The following is a 19,030-nucleotide window of genomic DNA, read 5'->3' as shown; positions in this document are numbered from 1 at the left end:
CTACTGCAGGGAACTTGTTAGACTGCATGCCATGGGTTTCTCTATGCAATAAGAGTAAAATTATCATCCTGCCTGTTATAGAAGGTGAGTTATAGGATCTTGAGATCATCAGGTTCTTCCCGTTTGTGATGTGGCAAATTCAAAACCCTGTGACTCAACTTCTATGATAGGCAGGGTAATAATTTTGCCATTACTGCATAGTTTGATGTCAAGACAGTCCAATGGCATGACTCCTAGCAAGTTTCCTGCAGCAAAATTTATTGAAGGCTCTTGGCAAAAAGTTACATAACATATTGCTTAAGTGCACAAGGACTTGCTTTGGTTTGGGTTATGGGGTTTAACGTCCCAAAGCGACTCAGGCTATGAGAGACGCCGTAGTGAAGGGCTCCGGAAATTTCGATCGTTGTACACAAAATGAAATTACATATTTGAAATCAGCATGCAAAAATACATGTTTCTTGAAGATTGCATTATTTTGACTTCATTGACAAAATTTTTTTTTCTAGGACCAGCTTCCCCCCTTAAATCTTTTCCCTCCAACTACATCATCCGATTGGAATCACTTGCCAGCAGATGTGGCACTCACGGACGATCTCGAGCATTTGAAGGAAGAGTCAAGTGCCCGCTTTCCATGCTCATGACATGTGTGCCCTTCGGTCAGTAGTGCCACATGAACTCTGTCTTGCTGATTTGAGGTTTGTTATGTAGGTATTATGTTTGTGTTTCAGTCTCTTCTTCTTCTAGCTTTCCATGCAGGTGCACAATTGCTGAAATGCGTAATGCTCAGTGCAGTGAGCCATATGCTGTGCTGTGATACAGTCCAGCGTTTGACGGAATACCGTCTGGCGAGGAGCGAACATAGTGGAAATAACAAACATACACTTGCCAACAAATTCATCAAAAGAAAACATGACGTTTCGGGGCCCGGACAGGTCCCTTGATCACGCAGAGCGCTGTATGGAACGACAGTGGCTTATATACGGTTAAAATTTCCTAGTGAGCGACTGTAGATTTCCGGCAGATTACCACGTGTCCTGTTAAGAGCATGCTTTGTGCTATGTATATGGAATGATTCCAAAGGGAGGCGCGGTGACTAGTTTTTCTCTGTGGCAATGATAGATGCTTCGTCCCAATCAATGGGGTGTCCCTGCTGATGCCTTGTGTTCCCCCAAAGCATTAGATGCACAACGGCCGTTCATGATGTCATTCTGATGCTCTTCGAGCCTCGAGCTTTTTTCATGCAGACATATCCATAGAGCAAATCGCATTTACTCTTGGATCATTGCAAGGTGGCCTTTTAATTGAAACTGATATCTCTGGTCCCCTGAAGCTTGAATTAATGGGAGTCAAACAAATTTTCTGGTCCCTTTAAGTTAGTCCTAAAGGGAGTGCACTGGTATGCTCGAACTGCTATCCAATTTGATTGCATGGCAATTTCTTTTATACACAATACTTCGGATCCATTTAACATTCAAAAGCGTACTTCAAGCTCACAACTCGTGTAGACATCCCACAGCGAGGCCATCAAGGGGAAAAATAAACAAATAAACAAAAGGGTAACAAGGTACCCATGTTGGTGCACACCAGACATAACTTCACCAGCGAAAGTACGAGAACACCAGGAGAAGAAGAACACAGGACAACGCTGGTTCTGTTCCTGTGTTCTTCTCCTCCTGGTGTTCTCGTATTTTCGCTGGTGAAGTTATGTCTGGTGAAACAAAAGGGTCATCAGCGAACACAATACGCAGCCCCATGATGATGTCACAGACCAGCGTAGTCTTCACACTGCTGTTCTGCTGATGTGAGAGGTGTCCCGCTGCTCGCCTGCTCCAGCAGGAGAGCAGTTTCACCTTTGCGATCCTGCATGGGACGCTAATCTGGCCAACACTCGCATGATATTACTGAAGAGGAAAGGGGGGAAGAGGGTCTTAGAAATAAATTTTTACCAATGAAGTCAGAACCATTAAATCTATCTTCAGGGGACATGCATTTTCACATGCTGATTCCAAATAAGTAATTTAATTTCATGTACAACAAGTCCTTGTGCACTTATGAAATCTGTTGGGTAACATTTGCCGAGAAGTTGGAAGAAATTCTACTGCAGAGAACTTGTTAGAGTGCATGCCATTGGTTTCTCTTGACATCAAGCTATGCAATAAAATTATCAACCTGTCTGTTATAGAAGCTGAGTTATAGGATTTTGAAATCGTCAGTTCCTTCCCGTTTGTGAAGCGGCAAATACAAAAACCTTGTAACTCAACTTCTACGATAGGCAGGATGATAATTTTGTCCTTATTGCATAGTTTGATGTGAAGACAAGCCAATGGCATGCATCCTAGCAAGCTTCCTGCAGCAAAATTTATTGAAAGCTCTGGGCAAAAAGTTACATAACATATTATATAAGTGCACAAGGACTTGTTGTACACAAAATTAAATTGCATGTTTGGAATCAGCACGCAGAAATACATGTTTCTTGAAGATTCCATTATTGTGACTTCATTAACAAAAACTTTTTTTCTAAGACCAGCTTCCCCGCTTAAGAGAGCTCTGCCTGCCCCGCGAGACCTACCCTCACTCGCCGGGGAGGTGGGGATGGAGCTGGACTGCAAACAACTGTCGGCATCCTCGCCCTCGTAGTCCGAGTCTGGGCTGCTGGGCACCAACGTTGCCGAGGACCCCGCATCCGTGGTGGCACCCGACACCACTCCACCCAGCCTTGTCCCAAGGGTGGGAGGCATGGGTGGACCGCCGCCACCTGCCAACAACACCGTGAAGAGAAGCGCGAGAAAATTAAATAAAACAAAGCAAAAATCTCAGCAGGCTCCAGCTACACTCCATTTCACATTCAGCAAAATCTCGCTGTTACTGCCACGTATCACTGTAGTGCCCGTTCGTTTGCGATCAAGGCCGCAGGAAAGGGGCGTTGTCATTTTTAGTCGTGACGCGAGAAGCGACTGGACTAATCTCGATTGATCACAGCCATGAAGAACTGCAGCTACGTTTTTCCAGATTACTGTAGTTGATTTTGACCGGTTATCTCAAAGTTTCCTTGCCGGCTTTAAATTGAAGGATGCCGCGAGTGACGGGCATTCTTAGTTCGACGACTGACGAGCACGTTTGTTGCTTACGCCACCGCCGAGTGATTGAGTTCTTTTGCGGGCGAAAGTCAGCCCAAATAAGGAGCTTCGTTTGCAAGTCTTGTTGGTGTCTTCCTAACCGCTAGAATGCCGTCACTACAACGTGACGACACGGTCATGGCAGACATGACTTTCATGACAATGTAAATTCATTAAATTTTCCAAAGTGCCAAAGGGCACTGCGTACAATATGTAGAATTTCATGTGCCGCTAGCACATCTCTGCACCACTGCGCGTGATATGATCCTGGAAGCTGCAACAACACCTACAGCTATACTTCATCTCGCAAGTTGTTGGCAGCACTGTGAAAGGTAGAGCTCTCTCGTCCAATCAGGGCCAAGGAAGACAACAAACGGTCCCTCAAATATCTGAGCATTTTTTAAACAATTATTGCAGTAACTGAAAAGGCAGTTCAGGATGGTGTTTTGGAAGTACAGTTTCATTCCTTGGTTAAATCAGCAGAGAAAGCCTGCATGAACACAGCATTGCAAAACACCTGCTGCGGAGTGATGAGCCAACATTCGTAAACATGGAATCTGTCGAGTCTGCCAAGTCTCCTGTGTACAGCAGCTGGACACTGGTGCCCATTTCCTCCAAAGGATGGAGCCACTAGCCATGGGGTGGGGAGCATGGAGGAAAACATTGTGCAGAGCACGCCATTTTGATTGACTCTGCTCGTCGCAGCCTTCACAGTGTTGCAAACAACCTGCGAGATGAAGTAGTAAAACCTTGTTGATACTTTCCAGGGTCATGCAATTTCCCTGTTCATACACTGAAAATTGCGGGATGTGACCCACAGAGTAGCAGTATTTTTCTCCCGGTCGTACATTCCCGGATAACATAACTTTCCAGCTACTATGTTTAAAATTCCCTAAAATCCTAGTCTTACAATACAATTAGCGACCAACCATAAATGTTCAAACATACAAATAGGCTGAATACGGGGGTACACGACATAAAGCAAACTGCAGCAGCAGCCACTCGTCACAGTGGCTTCCCTGTGTGCTACACTGCAAGGAGGCGAAGCACCAAAAAAAAAAAAAAGATGGCTGAACTAATGTATGAGTAGGGAGGGGTCACTACACACGGCACGAAGAAGAGAAATGCACCCGCTTCTTCGCGGAGCCTAAGCATTAGCGGGCGAAGCCTTTGAGAACCATGATGACCCAACCCAAACCAAGCAACCCACCGATGGCGACACCTGCCATAGCACCTTCCTTGTGCCACCTTCCCATTGGGTGGCTCACTTGGCAAGGTGTAGCCAGTGGCAACCAGGCGAGAACCTGAGACGCTAATCAGGTGGCACTGCCCCTACACGCACCGAGCTAAGCAGAATGGTAATTATGAGAAGAGGATGTGATGAGAATGATGCTTGCACAGTAGCTAAAGAGAAGAAGTAGTTCGGGCAGTAGCCCGGTACCACCTGGTACTAGGTCATAGCTCCAACCAACAATTCACGCCATGCTAGAGCACATTATCTGCATTTGGCCTAAATACCCAACCGACAGACATTTTTTTTTCTCTATTGCCTTCAAAGGCGTGGGAATACATAGCAATACCAGTCAGGCGGTTATTTACAAAACTGCAGCAGTCTTAGCTGGCAGTGAACATTCCAAACTCTTCGGTTGCGCTGGATTTCGAAACAGCAATACAATTTCATCATCACAGTCTCTGTCCTTCACCACACTACGGATTTTTAAACGTTCGTTCGGCTTGGTTAAAGAGAGACCTAGTGAAAAACAAAAAATTACAGACTAATAAAATAAACAAGCAAACAAAATAAAGAACAGTGTCCATGTCTGCGAAATGATATGCAAAGAGGACCCCAGGACACTGAAAGGACCCATTTATGCTATCACGTCATTCCCTTAAAGGGCAACTGAAGTGCTTTTAGAATTCAATGAGTTTAAAAGGGCTGAATCTGAGAAACATGCAGGTAAAGCCTGCGATATCAATTTGCACAACTATCTGAAATGGTGACATAATTGCCGAATGAAGTGGTGCTGGCACTCAGGCTTCTCTGCAGTGCACAGCGACGGGCAGAGGCCCCTGATAATGACGTCACGCATGACGGCGTCGCGTTTCCAGCGAAGAAACAGTTATTTCATGAAGGAAAACCAATGCCATCGAAGGTGAAGCTCGCAAAGTATTGTTTCAGCGAACATTCGAAATTTCGGCGATAATGACGTCACTGCGAGTTTCCCCTCATTCTCCAACGCAATGAGGAGAAGCCTGGACATCGTCACGATTTTAACCTATATTTATTTCACCATATTAAAAATTAAAAGTCTTTTACTACTACTATTTCACCATTTTAAATGCTAGAGGAAAAAACCTTTGCATGCTGTCCACCCTCACTGCTGAATTGTATAACTGCCATATTTAACAAATAACATCTTTGTACATAAAGTTTGACTCTATCTGTACCCAGCCCTTATGTAATACCCCCTAACTGGGGGTCCCTAAGGTAATAAAGTGATGTGATGTGAACCTTCATAGATTTGAATTCTTGAACAACCTCCAATTCTCAAAAAACCACTTCAGCGTCCCTTCAAGACAGACCTTTTTATCAACGGATAAGAGTGAAGCATAGCCGCCTCAACGCGGGCATCCTCGAGGTATAGTCAAGAAACTCAAGTTTCACTGGTGCATCTTGAGAACAATGGCTTAATGTAGCGTTGCTGCTCCAAATGAAAGGAATGTGTCAGCTCATGCAATTGATGTTGCCCGTGTAGATTGACCCGCACGTGGAAAAGTTGCGTGACCTTTATCGTGCTTACAAAGTAAACAACTAGCGTTCTGTATGCTCCTGAGCGAGAAAGGGTGTCTTCGATGTCTCTTAGCAACCAACGCAACTTGAAACAGCCATGAAGGGGCGTTGTCTCAACCATAACAGTGAGCCTGTCTGAAACGCAACATGAAGTAAAACCTCATTAATTCAAAGTCAATTCGAAGTCACTGGGACTGCGAAAAATATTCGACTTTACCAACCACCGCAAAAAAATAAATCCAGGTAAAAGTTCCACTGCGGACACACACTACCTTTATTGGACAAACTTTGTGATTACCCTATAGTACTGCCATGTAGAAGTCTACCATCCAACTTGTAGCCCTGGCTGACAAAAAATAAAGTTGACTCAAAATATACGATTTCAAATTATCAAAGTTCTATTGAGGTTGTACTCTGCATGTCATCTGCCTGCCGAACAACGAACATAGAAAGAAAGACTACTGACAAGGCCAACCGCATTACATCATCGCTTCCCAATTCTTCCCTTCCCCCCCCCCCCCCCCTTTTTTTTTTCAGTGCGTCACCCACTAAGCGTGCGCCACACGCTCAAAGATTTGACTAGCAGCAGCCTGAAAACATGCGGTGCACTTCATTTGAGTATCAAGTACCATCAAATACACGATACACTAAAAGCATATTTTCGATACAGTTATTCCGATACTTTTATTTTTGAAAAGCGATACCTAATACTGGTACACGAAATGTATAAAAAAAACAGCATCTAAGATGCATGCATCTTCAATACTATACTTCCAAGAGACCACGTGTGTTGCAAAGTTTGCTCTCCGCTTAATGCGGACCGAAGCCTGCAAGCACTACATAAAGGAGCTGGTCAGACCTTGTACCAGAAATGCGAATAGACATTTTTATGAAATGAAATTATCAGTGTCTTTGTACCTCATTCAACATATCCATTCCTGAAATTTAGGCAGTGCAGATGACATGTTTTGCCGGATAATACAGTTTTCCAAAAATGCAAGAAAAAATAACGAGGTTTTACTGTACTATATACTGGAGCTGCTCTCATATTCCCCCCAGCCACACAGTAAGCATCATGCTCAACAGGCGGCGCAGCACACGACAGTAAGTATATTCTTCTTCTTCTTTTCTTCTTTATTATTTTCAAAGTACACATGCAATTACATAAAGACACTCAAGGATCCTTAGCCAGAGGCTAGCCGTGGATCCCAAAATGAATACAAATACTAAGTCTACTGACGAATCAGGAGAAAAAAACATTCATATTTATCAGTGTGGAGTGAAACAATTGCAATACAAAACAACATTATACAAACTGAAACACTATCGTATGACATAAATATTAGCAAAGAAAAAAAGAAAGGTCATTCTACATTCAGACTGCCATGTTCAGTAGATCAACAGCAGTATGCCATGCCACAGGCGCATATAGTGTCGCTTTACTGAGACGCTTCTGTGTGACGGAAAAAATTCTTCAATGCTCTAAATGTATTAGGTGAAGGTGTGACTCAGCGTGGGATAGCATTCGGTGAACTGTAAATAAATTTGCGAAATATATTTCCCATTATTTTCTCATGATATCAATTTCTGGTGATAAAGCCACGTGCCTGACCCGCACCACCTTCCCGCTGAGCTGCGAGGAAGACGAAGCGGACAGATTCGCACAAGGAGCACTTGGGATGGGCTGGGTTGTCAGAGGTTAAACTCAGCCCCTTCTGTGTCTGCAGCTGCCCTCCTTCCGGTTCGCGACAATACTTTTTGCTAGTCCACAAGGTTCACATCAAGATTCTACTGTACTTAAAACACACCTGCACCCAAGGGAAACAGTTCCTCCCACTCCTCGGTTCTCGGCCGGCTGTACTAACGCAGTACTTGCCCTATACCTCCTCGTGCCAACCAGGCCGACAGGACTGCATGCCTGATCACTCAGAAGAAGCACATGGTGTGAGAACACAATTCATAGGTATGACTGCACTTCTAGTCGGCTGGCAGCAGCTGCACTCGAGCGACTGCGTGTGACAGTAAGTAAACCTAGTCAGCCAAAGACAGATCTGTGCAAATTCTGCCGAAGAATTTTGTTCATTTCGGACTATACCAATCTCGGATGATACAAATACTTTTCGTGACCCAACTGAGTGCAGGAGTCGACGTTTGTAGACAGATTCACCGTAAATCCCTTCCAATCAAGCAGTGAAACACTAGCAGCCTAACTGAAGTGACTGACACGTCACCTTGTGCATATCCTCTTGAGAACCCAGCAGCGAAAAACGGGTCTGACATATTGGGCAGCACAACCACCGTGACAGGGTTCCAGTGCCGTAAGCAGCTCCTTCTCTGCTTCTTTCAGTATCCGCTTCCAACCAAAGAGTAGGGTAAGGCAGACCTCCCCTCCCCTTGCCACCCTACCTTTGCTCATGCACTGGTGACGGACAACGGCACATACAGCGCCCCTAAAACCCCTAGGCTGGATGGATGGATGGATAGAAGTGCCCCCTTTGAAACTGGGTGGTGACAATTGCCACCATGCTCAGCTTTTCTTTCTTCATTTTTTTAACTGTGTTCTTAACTCCCATTAAGATTCACCATCTTCTTTCACTACGGTTCCCTACAATTCTAACCTTATGCCACATCTCTGCTTTTCAGCCACCAATCCTCCAATCGCTTTTTGCTGACTTCCACTGCAGATTTATTTACATGACCATTGCTATCTTTAAACCCTAGGGCCTCAGAAAGAGTGACTGCACCTGCATCGACATCCGGATGGATACCATCACACATTTGATTATGAGGTGTTCAGTTGTTTCCACAGATCTACCACACACTGCACATGTGTCATCTTCTTCGTTAAATTTCTTTTTGTAGCTGCGCGTTCTAAGACACCCTGACCTAGCTTCAAAAAGTAGGGCACTGCCACTTGAGTTATCATAGAAAAAATCTTTCCTGATCTGCCTTTTCCAGCATCGATATAGTTCTACACTACGTTTCTTTTCCATTGAATTAGTCCCAATTTTCACTTCCGTGCTTTTAACCTGTCATTTAATGCTCTTTCTTTCTCCGTCCTCTTGTCCGGCATACTTACTGGTTAGTTTTCTAGTTCTTTTCCGCCACTCTGAGTCAACGCTCTTCCTGTATAAGCATTTAAATACCTTAGCTGCCCGCCTACTATCGTCCAATTTCCTCAGGAGCCCCACCACTCTGGCGCCATCTATGTGCGAGCAGCGGTATTCCTGCAGGAATTGAAAGGCAATGACTATTGCACTTTGTGCCCGATGCCAACTTAAAAAAAAAAAAAGATAAAAGAGAGCCACAGCAGCCAACTTGCCAGGGAAGTTCCACTCACCCAATGAGAGCAGCGATGAAAGCTGTGACACGTCCAGGCTATCCCCTTCGCCATCATCGCCAGGCCCCAGTTCCGCTTCGTGCAAGGTACGAAGATGCACTTCCCTCTTTCGCTGGGAGTGGGGAAAACCAGAGAGCACTTTGCGGCAAGGGCTGCTGAGGATCTTGTGGGGCACAGATGCTGTGCAGACCAAGACTTAAAGGTGCACTGAACAGGAATCTGAACTCGCCTTTTTGCCACGGGAACTCGATCTACACACTCCCAGAATTCTTAGAAACTTCGAGTTATTGCTCTGTGCAGCCGATTTCCCTATTTAAATGTGACTGACGTCCGGCTTCCGGCTTTTTTTTTTTTAATTCCTCGCATACAGTGGGCGGAGTCAACCAACGCATGGAGTACCTTTCAGGCACCCACGTGGCAGCTTTGCTTTCACTTCTATTTTGTTCCTTTTAGGTTTCCGTGAATAAATAGGTCTAGTCAGAGACTACATAGCTGCAAATTAGGCCCACGGAAATAAAAATGCGCGCAGACTCTTTGCTTTCACCGACCATTACGTATCACTCCGCCAATGGCAGAGCGGCAAGTAGCCACGGGACTGGCTGGTTGGTTGGCTCCTCCCTCCGTTTGTGGGGAATTAAAAAAAAAAAAGGCAGGAGCGCGACGTTAAATCCGATTTACATTAGGGAAATCGGCTGCACAGGGCAATAATTCAATGTTTCCAAGAACACTTGGAACGTGTAGATTGAGTTCCAGCGGTAAAAAATACTAGTTCAGATTCCTTTTCAGTGCCCCTTTAAGGGGAGGACACTGGTCTTAGACCTGTTTTCCTTACTTTTGGTCCACTCTTAATGACACTAAGCAACCTTGCACAGTTTTTTTATGCTGATTTCAAATCTTAAATAGCCTTCTTCATAAATTACTTAGCTCTAATGATATTTTTGATCAGTCATTGATCATAACCTCGCCACAAAATAAATGGCTCAATAAAAAGTTACTTTTAATTTGTGGCTATGTCGTCTAATGTATAAAGAGTGCAATAATCGAAGGCCTTTCTTTTTTCCATTTTACCCTCATTAGTAAATTTACAACGCCTGGAATAGCAACATTCACGGTGTGAATGGCACGCATCGATAAACGTCGCAGAATTACAAATTCTTGAAACAAGGTTGAACAACTGTGCTCTGATTATTGCAAACACTGCGCCTTCAGCTTACCTTAGGCAGAAAACGAATGGCATCTCTGTCGGCCAGGACAGCAGCTTGGGCATGTTGGTTATTCATTGGTGACGGAACAGCGCAAAACACCGGGACAAGAGACAAGCGCTTGTCTCTTGTCCCGGTGTTTCGCGCTGTTCCGTCACAAATCTCTATCGGTCCTAGCTGCTGAGATATCGACATACTAAGAAAGCCAGGTGTCCAAAATTTTTATGCCATCAAATCGTCTGCTCCTGCGGAAATTCAGCCCATACAATCATTCAAATTTAATGATATGGTCGGAATACTGATTTCCACAAGTAAAAAAAATTGCTACAGTTAGAGAATAATAGCTGTCAATTCCAAAAATACAATCTTTTGGTCCCCTGACCTATGTCCCCCTTTTTATAGCATTTCAAATTGGGCTAGCCGGATATTACCATGATCTTGGTGCATCTGTCCCCTGTGCTGTCTCCCCGTTTTGTGTCAAAGTCGCCAAAAGCGCAACAATGCAAGGACACAACAAAACTGTTTTGCAGACTCATGCTATATTGAGAAACCTTTTGAACAAGGTTACTATAGAAAATGTGGTGCCATTTTTTTTTCACAAATAACTGCGCCTGAAATTTAACCACTCAGTAACTACTCTAGCGCCAAGACGAGAGAGGGCACTTTAATCATCTACAGAGCGTAGGGCGAAAGCCTTTCTGCACCACTACGGATGGTTCTGTTGCTGATTGAAATGCTGTTTACGAATGAAAGGAGACGTCCGACTCGGTCGGCCGAAATGACAGCGCCACACAACGGTGGCACCAAGATTGGTTGGTTTTGTTGGGGTCTAACGTCCCAAAGCGACTCAGGCTATGAGGGACGCCGTAGTGAAGGGCTCCGGAAATTTCGACCACCACCTGGGGTTCTCTAACGTGCACTGACATCGCACAGTACAGCAAGGAGCAAAGCGAGCACACCGCCAACCATGTGGTAATGCAATTACAAATTAATGTCTAATTTCTAACTAATTACAAATTGATGACTACTCACCAATTGGTTAATAATAAACAACGATTAATTACAAATTAATGGCTAATTGATAATTATACACTGGTAATCACAAATTGATGACTGATTACCAGTACTAATTAATGACTAATTACTAATGGTTACAACATAGTACTATGCCAGAATGAATTCAGTGATTTCTGGTTACGGTGTATTACACCACTGATGATGTCGTCAGGATGATTGACAGCTATAGTGTGACAGACGGACAAATGGAATGATGAGCTATTGAAGTGCTTTCGCCTTAAAATTTAATTATGAATTATTTAACGGTTGTAGGCAGATGCCACACGGTGATCCATGCATAGTGATGTCTACTAATGCATCGTCTGAAAGAAGAAAACACACAGGCAAAAACCTGGTGCCCACAGTCCCTTAAAGGAGAGAACTGCAGAACCGACCTTGTCGCGTGCCACCTCCCGCTCGCAGGCCAGGGCCCTGAAGTGTCGCATGAGCCGCCGCTTCTCCTCAGTCATCTGCACACGCAAGGGACACGACACAACTCAGCCCAACTCCCGACAATCCCTATGCCTTTCGCACTTCAGTATCTGCACTGCACATTACCAGTCACGTGCAAATATTGCTGCAAATGTTTGTAGTGTGTGTTCATTCTTAAAATCTGCCAGCGTGCCGCTTTTTCGGGTTTTTTTTTGTGATGCAAGACGCGCCTGGATTTATCTCGATTGATTGCATCCAGGCGGAGCCGACTCTACGTTGTTCCAGAGTGTCCTAGTAACTTTCCAAGCTTTATGTCGAAAGTTCACTATCAGCTTTAAAAAGAGCACGGCCGAGAGCGGCGGGCATTCCGTTCGACGACCGCCGAGCACGCTTGCTGCTACGCCGCCGCCGAGTGATTCAGTTCTTTGCGGGTGCAAGTCAGCCCGAATAAAGACTTTCGTTTCGAAGACATCCTCACTGTTAACCTGTTCGCCGGACTGCAGCCACCACTACGTGACAATATGCTTTAGTGCAGTGGCACTCAAGTCTGCATTCACGGAAAAAGCCGTTTGTCCTTCTGGTCTTCCCGTGGGCAGGAGGCAGACAATAACTAAAAAGTTAGCTAATTAGGCTGGACAAATTAACTAACTTTGAAGAACAAAAAAAAAATAACTTGAAGGCTACCACTTGCTAAGACTGTTATGTGCATGTGTACGTGCGTAGCACTGTATGCACATACTGGACAACTACTTTACTGATCATAAGAGAGCCTTGGTAACAGTCAAGAGTAAGTGACTGACATGGAAGCGCGGCACGACTGTATAACCACTGTCTTATGTATCTACTGTGATTCATCCATGCGATGCAAATACGCACAACACAAAGAACACACTTGATACGCACCGGTTTAAGCACACAGCAATATCACGAATGACAAAGCGCGACCGTGGGAAACAATTCAATTCAATTTTCAATTTAATTCAATTTATTCTCCAGTTATACACTGGAACGTTCTCCGGGCTAAAAGGTCCGACTAGGCCTTGACTGGGTACCGGAGACGTTTACAGAGCAGCGACAGGCAGTATATGCGGAGAAATGCTATACAGTACAAAATTAAACAGAGTAATACACATATAAAAAGTACATACATATATACAAAGCACACAAAAGAGGGTACATATGCAGATTTATATAACCACAAAATGCGAGGCAGAAGGCAATTACAATTTACTGAAGTACTCGTGTAGCTTTTTGAACGAAAAGTTATTCATATCTTTATGGCGATTTAATAGAACAGGTGGATTGTGCTTTATGGACTGCAATTTATAACTGGTTTAAAAATGCAAAACAATGCAAACTGCAAAACAATGGCCACAAAGTACACCTAATTCACATCCGGCCTAACTACGCAAACAGCCATTTTTTTTTCTTTCGTGATGTGTGGTTCATTGGTAGTCGACACTGCCATGTCTGGTCATCACTGTCTGCTGATCTCGACCACTTATGTGCCTCTGAGCAAATTTACCTGCTAGTCGCTCACTCATCATGCAAACCTGAAACAGCACAAAAAAAAATGAGGACAACACAGCACTGACCCAGTGCTCATGCTGTCAATCCTGTGTGGTCACTGTTTTTCACACCACTTCAAATTTCACTGCTGGCAAGTACCAAATTTTTTGACACACAGTCCAAAACTTTGTGCATCGCAGACTATCCACAGATGCAGAGTATACAGTACTCGTTTTTAACATCGCCAATATAGCATAAAATTGCAAAAATTTATTTTATTTAAAAAATTTGAGATTTGCCCTCTGCGTGGATGTGCATCTTTATGTGCTTGGTGCACACCTTGCTCTTGCAGGCTATGTACCTGGTGCGGACAATCCAGTGAAAAAAATTTTTCACCAAAAATAGATCTGCAGACTGGGTGCAGACTCTATACTGAATATTACGGCACTTAGAGAAGAACGAGCAAGACCGTGTAGATCCTACACATAGCCGACATGAAAAAAAAAAAAAATAAACGGGAGGTAGGTCAACAAATAACAGGAAAATGTCTCAAGGAGAGTGAACAGTAAAGCAGCCCAGCATCTAAAAACAAGTGTCCCCACAGCAACACACAAGCATATATGTGGTTGTGCAATGGAATAATTTCAGGCCATGACAAGCTGCAGCATCTGCCGTATGAATCTAGGTCCCCATCACTGTTATGCTTTTCAACCCTTGAGGAATAAACTGTCACCAAGGGTTATCTGGCCGAATTTCCTCGGATGTTTGAAAGAGCCTCAGGCTGCTTCAGGCACCTCCTCTCAGCGAGGAAACCGGTAGAAGAAAGGACTGTGTACAGCCCCCTGAACTTTGCAACCAATGAAGTGCACACAAAGCTGCCACCTGTAAGAGTCCACCCTCCTCCAATGGGCCACCATCTGGTGTGCCAGTGGGTATTCTTACACCCACCCCCCATGGCATATTGTGCTCACCAGTGGAGGCAAGATGGGTCGGCCAAAGCTCCTGATGCACGAGACGTACGGCCCCCGGTGCTTCTCCGCCATGGCTGCCACACCCTGCGGTGAGCAAAGCAGGTGTCATTCATTCATTCATTCAAGGCAGAGAGCTGAGCTAGTTGGTGTTTGGATTGAGAGGACACAGTAGTAGCGCTAGAAAACAGGGACAAGGGCAGACGAAGACAACACAGGCGCTAGTACATCAACTGACTTTATTCTCGAGAACCACAACGAATTTATAGGTGACAACCAGGCCTGCAGGGCCAACGTGGTCTACCGCGTGCAGGACCAATGTGTTCTACCGGATTCTGCTACCTTGCGGAAAATGCTACATCGGCCAAACCGGCCGTGGTATAAACGTTCGCCTCATGGAGCACAAGAATCTGGCAGCTGCTATATCGAGCACTGGACACTTGGCGGCACACTGCAAACAATATAAGCATGATGAAAAAATAACTTGTACCCCTTCGTCTGAGCAGACACGAGTGATGTATGTAAATGCAGACCAGAAGGAGCGGGAGGCATTGGAAGCCTTCCTTATTCACGTGAAAAGCCAATCGTGCGTGAGCAAACCTAATGTTTATCTCTGTACTACAGAATTGAAGTTGTTGTATCGGGAAGTGCCGTCACGCATGCGGTTCGATTGTTGACTATTTTTTTGCTCCTGATTGTCACCTATCAATTCGTGGTCTTTTCGAGAATAAAGTCATTTGATGTACTAGCGCCTGTGTTGTCTTTCTCTACCCTTTCGTCCTTGTTTTTTAGCGCTACTACTATGTCCTCTCAATCAATCGTTCATTCTTCTTTTTTTTTCCCCCTGCTATATAGTGAAAAAAAAGGAGCCAAGAGAAAAGCCGTTCAAGCACGGCTGAGGTGTCCGTGGCCCCACTTATCAGGCACTGGCAGCAGCGAGAACAGCACAAAAAAAGCAATGATCTAGGACGCAGCTAGCTCACTCAGCATAAAGCAAAATATACAACAATAAAAATGGAACCATAGCAAGTGGTACAAACATTCAACTTATCAAAATACACTACATCACACCGCACCAACTGAGCGCGCATCACATGGTTCACAATAGAGTTAAGATTCAGCGGATGAACATGGTGATGAGATCAGAAAGCTTTAGTTTAGAAATGTCGATACCTTGATTTATATATAGTCATTTAACACACATGGTAACCGATCATGTAGTATTTGTTGACCGTAATTAGTCCGGCAGGTAGATATTTTCCAAAATGGGGCAGACCTGGTGGCGTACACTGAATCGGCCAAGCATAGTCTGGCAATGCTGTATTGCTTCCGCACTTTTGACTGATATAATATTCTCGTGATAATTGATAACGGAAAGCTACATATCTCACTAACTCTGAGTATACTGAACTGTTTAAAAAGCTGAGAGGTAGATTGCAGGTATGGTACGTTAGCAATAATGTGTAGAAATTTCTTTCATGTTATTAGTAAATTGTTTAGATTACCCTCCATGGTTGTGCCCCATACTTAGAAATGAATAATTTAAGTAGGATGCGAACAGAGACCTGTATATGATCAACTTCACGCTCTCAGGTAAAAGACACCTGTTTCGATTACTATCCCTATCGTACTGTTCAGTCGGTTAAACACAAAATTTACGCGATCATCCCACTGCAAGTGTTCGGAAAAATGTGCTCCAAGAACTTTAATGCACTGCAGAGTTTCAATCTTCGAAGATTTCAATATTAGGTCAGCAAACGTGGCAGCCTGTTTACCTCTGGGTTGAAAAATTATTGCTTTTGTTTTTGTAGTATTACCCTTAAGGTGGTTATCTCTCGTCCAGATATCTAACGCTTGAAGACAAAAGGTGCACACATGGGAAGAGAAATAAAGCAAGGGAGATGCAGTGGCAACGAATCTGAGGCTGACTCTTGCAACAATGACTAGCAATTATTAGGAATGACAGCAGGTCTCGCCTGGGATGCACACCTGTTTCTACCGGGCGGTTCCGAGCATCCCTTGTCCACTCGACGATGATTGTTCCCACGCCTGCCGGAACGGACCACCCAGGAAAGGGCCCGGTCTGGCTCCAATCACCGTGCTTCGCCGCATCGGAGTGCGCCCATCTTCGACCCACAAGAACAACAGACTGAAGTTAGAGCACAAAACGACCCAATATCCAGCGTCTCCTCACATGCTGAGCACAGCTCCTGCGAGCTAGCGCCCGTATCCCCAACAGTCATGAATATGTCTAAGAACAAAGGACCACTTTCCGCCTTTTTTCTCGACTCCATGTTCAGACTTCGAGCGTCATGTTAAAGCAGCGCGAAACACAGGATGTAGTGGAAGAAACAAGAGATGACACAAGCGCAATCTAACAAGTGAATTTTATACCTAAAAGGGTTAGATGTATAAGCACCAAACACAACCTGCAGGGAGTTAGTTGAGGCGTTTCTGATAAGCCAGGAGTCTGAGACATATGTCGCCTCGCCTTCCATTAATCTCGTGGAAAAAGAGATTCGCGCTCTCGGGGAGTGTGTGGCGACAGGGTGATAGTAGGTGCTTGTCATGCGCAAAGATTGCTGGATGGCTTTGTTGAGATGAGGCGTTTAGCGTTCGGCTGCATGCGCGTACGGGTTCTTTAGGGGCTATCACAATGTGTTTTGTGTTGTATCGTTGTGTTTGGTGCTTATATATCTAACCCTTCTAAAAATAAAATTTAGTTGTTAGATTGAACTCGTGTCGTCTCTTCACTCGTCCTGTGTATCGCGCTGCTTTAAGATGAATCCGTTCCAACTTGCCCAGTTTTCTGTTTTCGAGCGTCACATGTGATGGAGAACAGGTGTCAGCAACAAGTGTGGATCACCAGCTACACATGCGGACCTACCGCAGTCTACATTACCTCGACGACATCCGCCTTTCCTGCTGTATGCTGTGTAGGGGGTTTAACGTCCCAAAGCGACTCCGGCTATATGAGGGACGCCGTAGTCGAGGGCTCAGGAAATTTTGACCACCTGGGGTTCTTTAGACATAATAAATGATTTTTAGCGCAACGGGGACACAACACAAGAAAGACGACAACACGGGCGCCCGTGCTGTCGTCTTTCTTGTGTTGTGTCCCCGTTGTGCTAAAAATCATTTATATTATGTCTAAAAACCAACTAGCTCAGCAGTTAACGCTCTTAAAGTATGGGGTTCTTTAACGTACACTGACATTGCACAGTACACGGGCCTCCCCCTCAGGTTCAACATGTGACGGGGGCGTGTCCGTAAATGTGGGGTTGAGAGACTGTGTGTACAAGTACTAAACATTTCAGGTCACTCCTTCCATGGTGAGACCATACTCTAACTTGGGACTTTAGGGAACGAGAGCATTATAAATCTCAACAACAAGAGCGGCCGAGTCACTCACATTTGATCTTTACTCTTGTACACAATGTAAATAAACCGAGTCGTCTTCTTTCTGCATCAATCAACTCCTTCACTCCGCGGCGCACTCTTGTCCTAGTCGGAACAGGTGTCGTCTTGTGCTGGGTGTGATGATGAACTGGCCTGTAGATAAATCGTGACCATGTTGTTTTCCCGTTGTCTGGTTCGGGATATGATAATGTACTGGCGTATAAAAGAGGCTGTTATCCGCAATAAACTCTGCTGGTAGTAATGGCGCTCTTACTTTCCTTTTCTTTGTCTTTTCCTGTGTGTGTGCCTTTTTGCGCCGTTAAAATTTTTTCGTCTTGAGCGCAGTTCCGTCAAGCCGCAACCCTGAACCTCACCTTCAACACAACGCATAACCCGGAAGGGGGTTATGCGTTAAACAAACGCATAACCCCCTTAGACTTAAACAAAAAACAGCAAGTGCCAACCATGACCATCCTAACAGAAAAATGAAATCAGCCAATTAATGCTTGACTCTGTTAAAAGAAATACAGACACCTAATTTTAGTTGCATGTTTTCTTCTTTCAAATCATCCGTTAGACATCACAACGCATGGACCACCGCGTGGTATTCACCTATGACCACTAAATAATCTATAATTAAATTTCTTCTCCCAGGCTGTTTCGCTTTCATCCACCACACGATGGCTCCAATGTGTAGTTGACCCTTACGCACACGAGGCCCCAAAAAAAAACTTGTGATATAAACACTAATACTTGAAAAAAATAAAAAGATGTTCAAAGAGAGGCGCAAAGAGACGACACAAGAACTCAACTTAAGAATTTTTTTCTCACTTTATACAAAAATCACCACGATTAAAACTTCAGAAATGAAAGGCAATACTCTGTTCTACTAAACTTACAATCGTTTGTATTTTTATTTGGGCCATCTCAGGGTGAAATAAACAGGTGCTCATGGTTCAAAATGCACTTTCCTGCAACTTTAGCATTGTATTTCACTTCGACATGTTCAGTTTCATCAGCTGCAACATTTTTTATAGGTAACAGACAACTAGGGAAGCAAGATGGACATTTTTTTTAATTTCTGAGACGAAATTCATGTTTTTTTAAATGTCAGAGTAATAAAATTTTTTCATTTCACTTAACTTTTAAAAAATATTCACACTGTCCAAAAATACATGATGCCAATCATATCAAAAGTATAACAGAACACGACAAAC

At 44.2% G+C, this 19,030-nt stretch overlaps 1 protein-coding gene across 4 annotated transcripts in view; it reads right to left on the bottom strand.

Annotated features, from left to right (window-relative positions):
• Window positions 1-19,030, bottom strand: part of LOC149345681 (uncharacterized) — a 77,930-nt gene that overhangs the window by 55,148 nt on the left and 3,752 nt on the right. For 3 of the 4 annotated variants that reach the window (XM_089586175.1, XM_089586178.1, XM_089586176.1), the window contains exons 2-6: window positions 16,404-16,540; window positions 14,418-14,501; window positions 11,901-11,975; window positions 9,248-9,359; window positions 2,570-2,755 (exon numbers count right to left, since the gene is read on the bottom strand). In XM_089586175.1, coding sequence (XP_089442301.1) covers window positions 2,570-2,755; window positions 9,248-9,359; window positions 11,901-11,975; window positions 14,418-14,489 — 445 coding nt within the window. In that variant the 5' untranslated portion in view covers window positions 14,490-14,501; window positions 16,404-16,540. Of the gene's footprint in view, window positions 1-2,569; window positions 2,756-9,247; window positions 9,360-11,900; window positions 11,976-14,417; window positions 14,502-16,403; window positions 16,541-17,826; window positions 17,967-19,030 lie in introns of all 4 variants that reach the window. The other variant, XM_089586177.1, reaches the window with a different exon arrangement.

The sequence above is a fragment of the Amblyomma mixtum genome, chromosome 4 (genome assembly GCF_055824585.1).
Source record: "Amblyomma mixtum isolate Tamu chromosome 4, ASM5582458v1, whole genome shotgun sequence".
NCBI classification, from domain to species: domain Eukaryota; kingdom Metazoa; phylum Arthropoda; class Arachnida; order Ixodida; family Ixodidae; genus Amblyomma; species Amblyomma mixtum.
The sequence above is the reverse complement of the archived record's forward strand: the minus strand, read 5'-3'. Positions and strand labels throughout refer to the sequence as shown.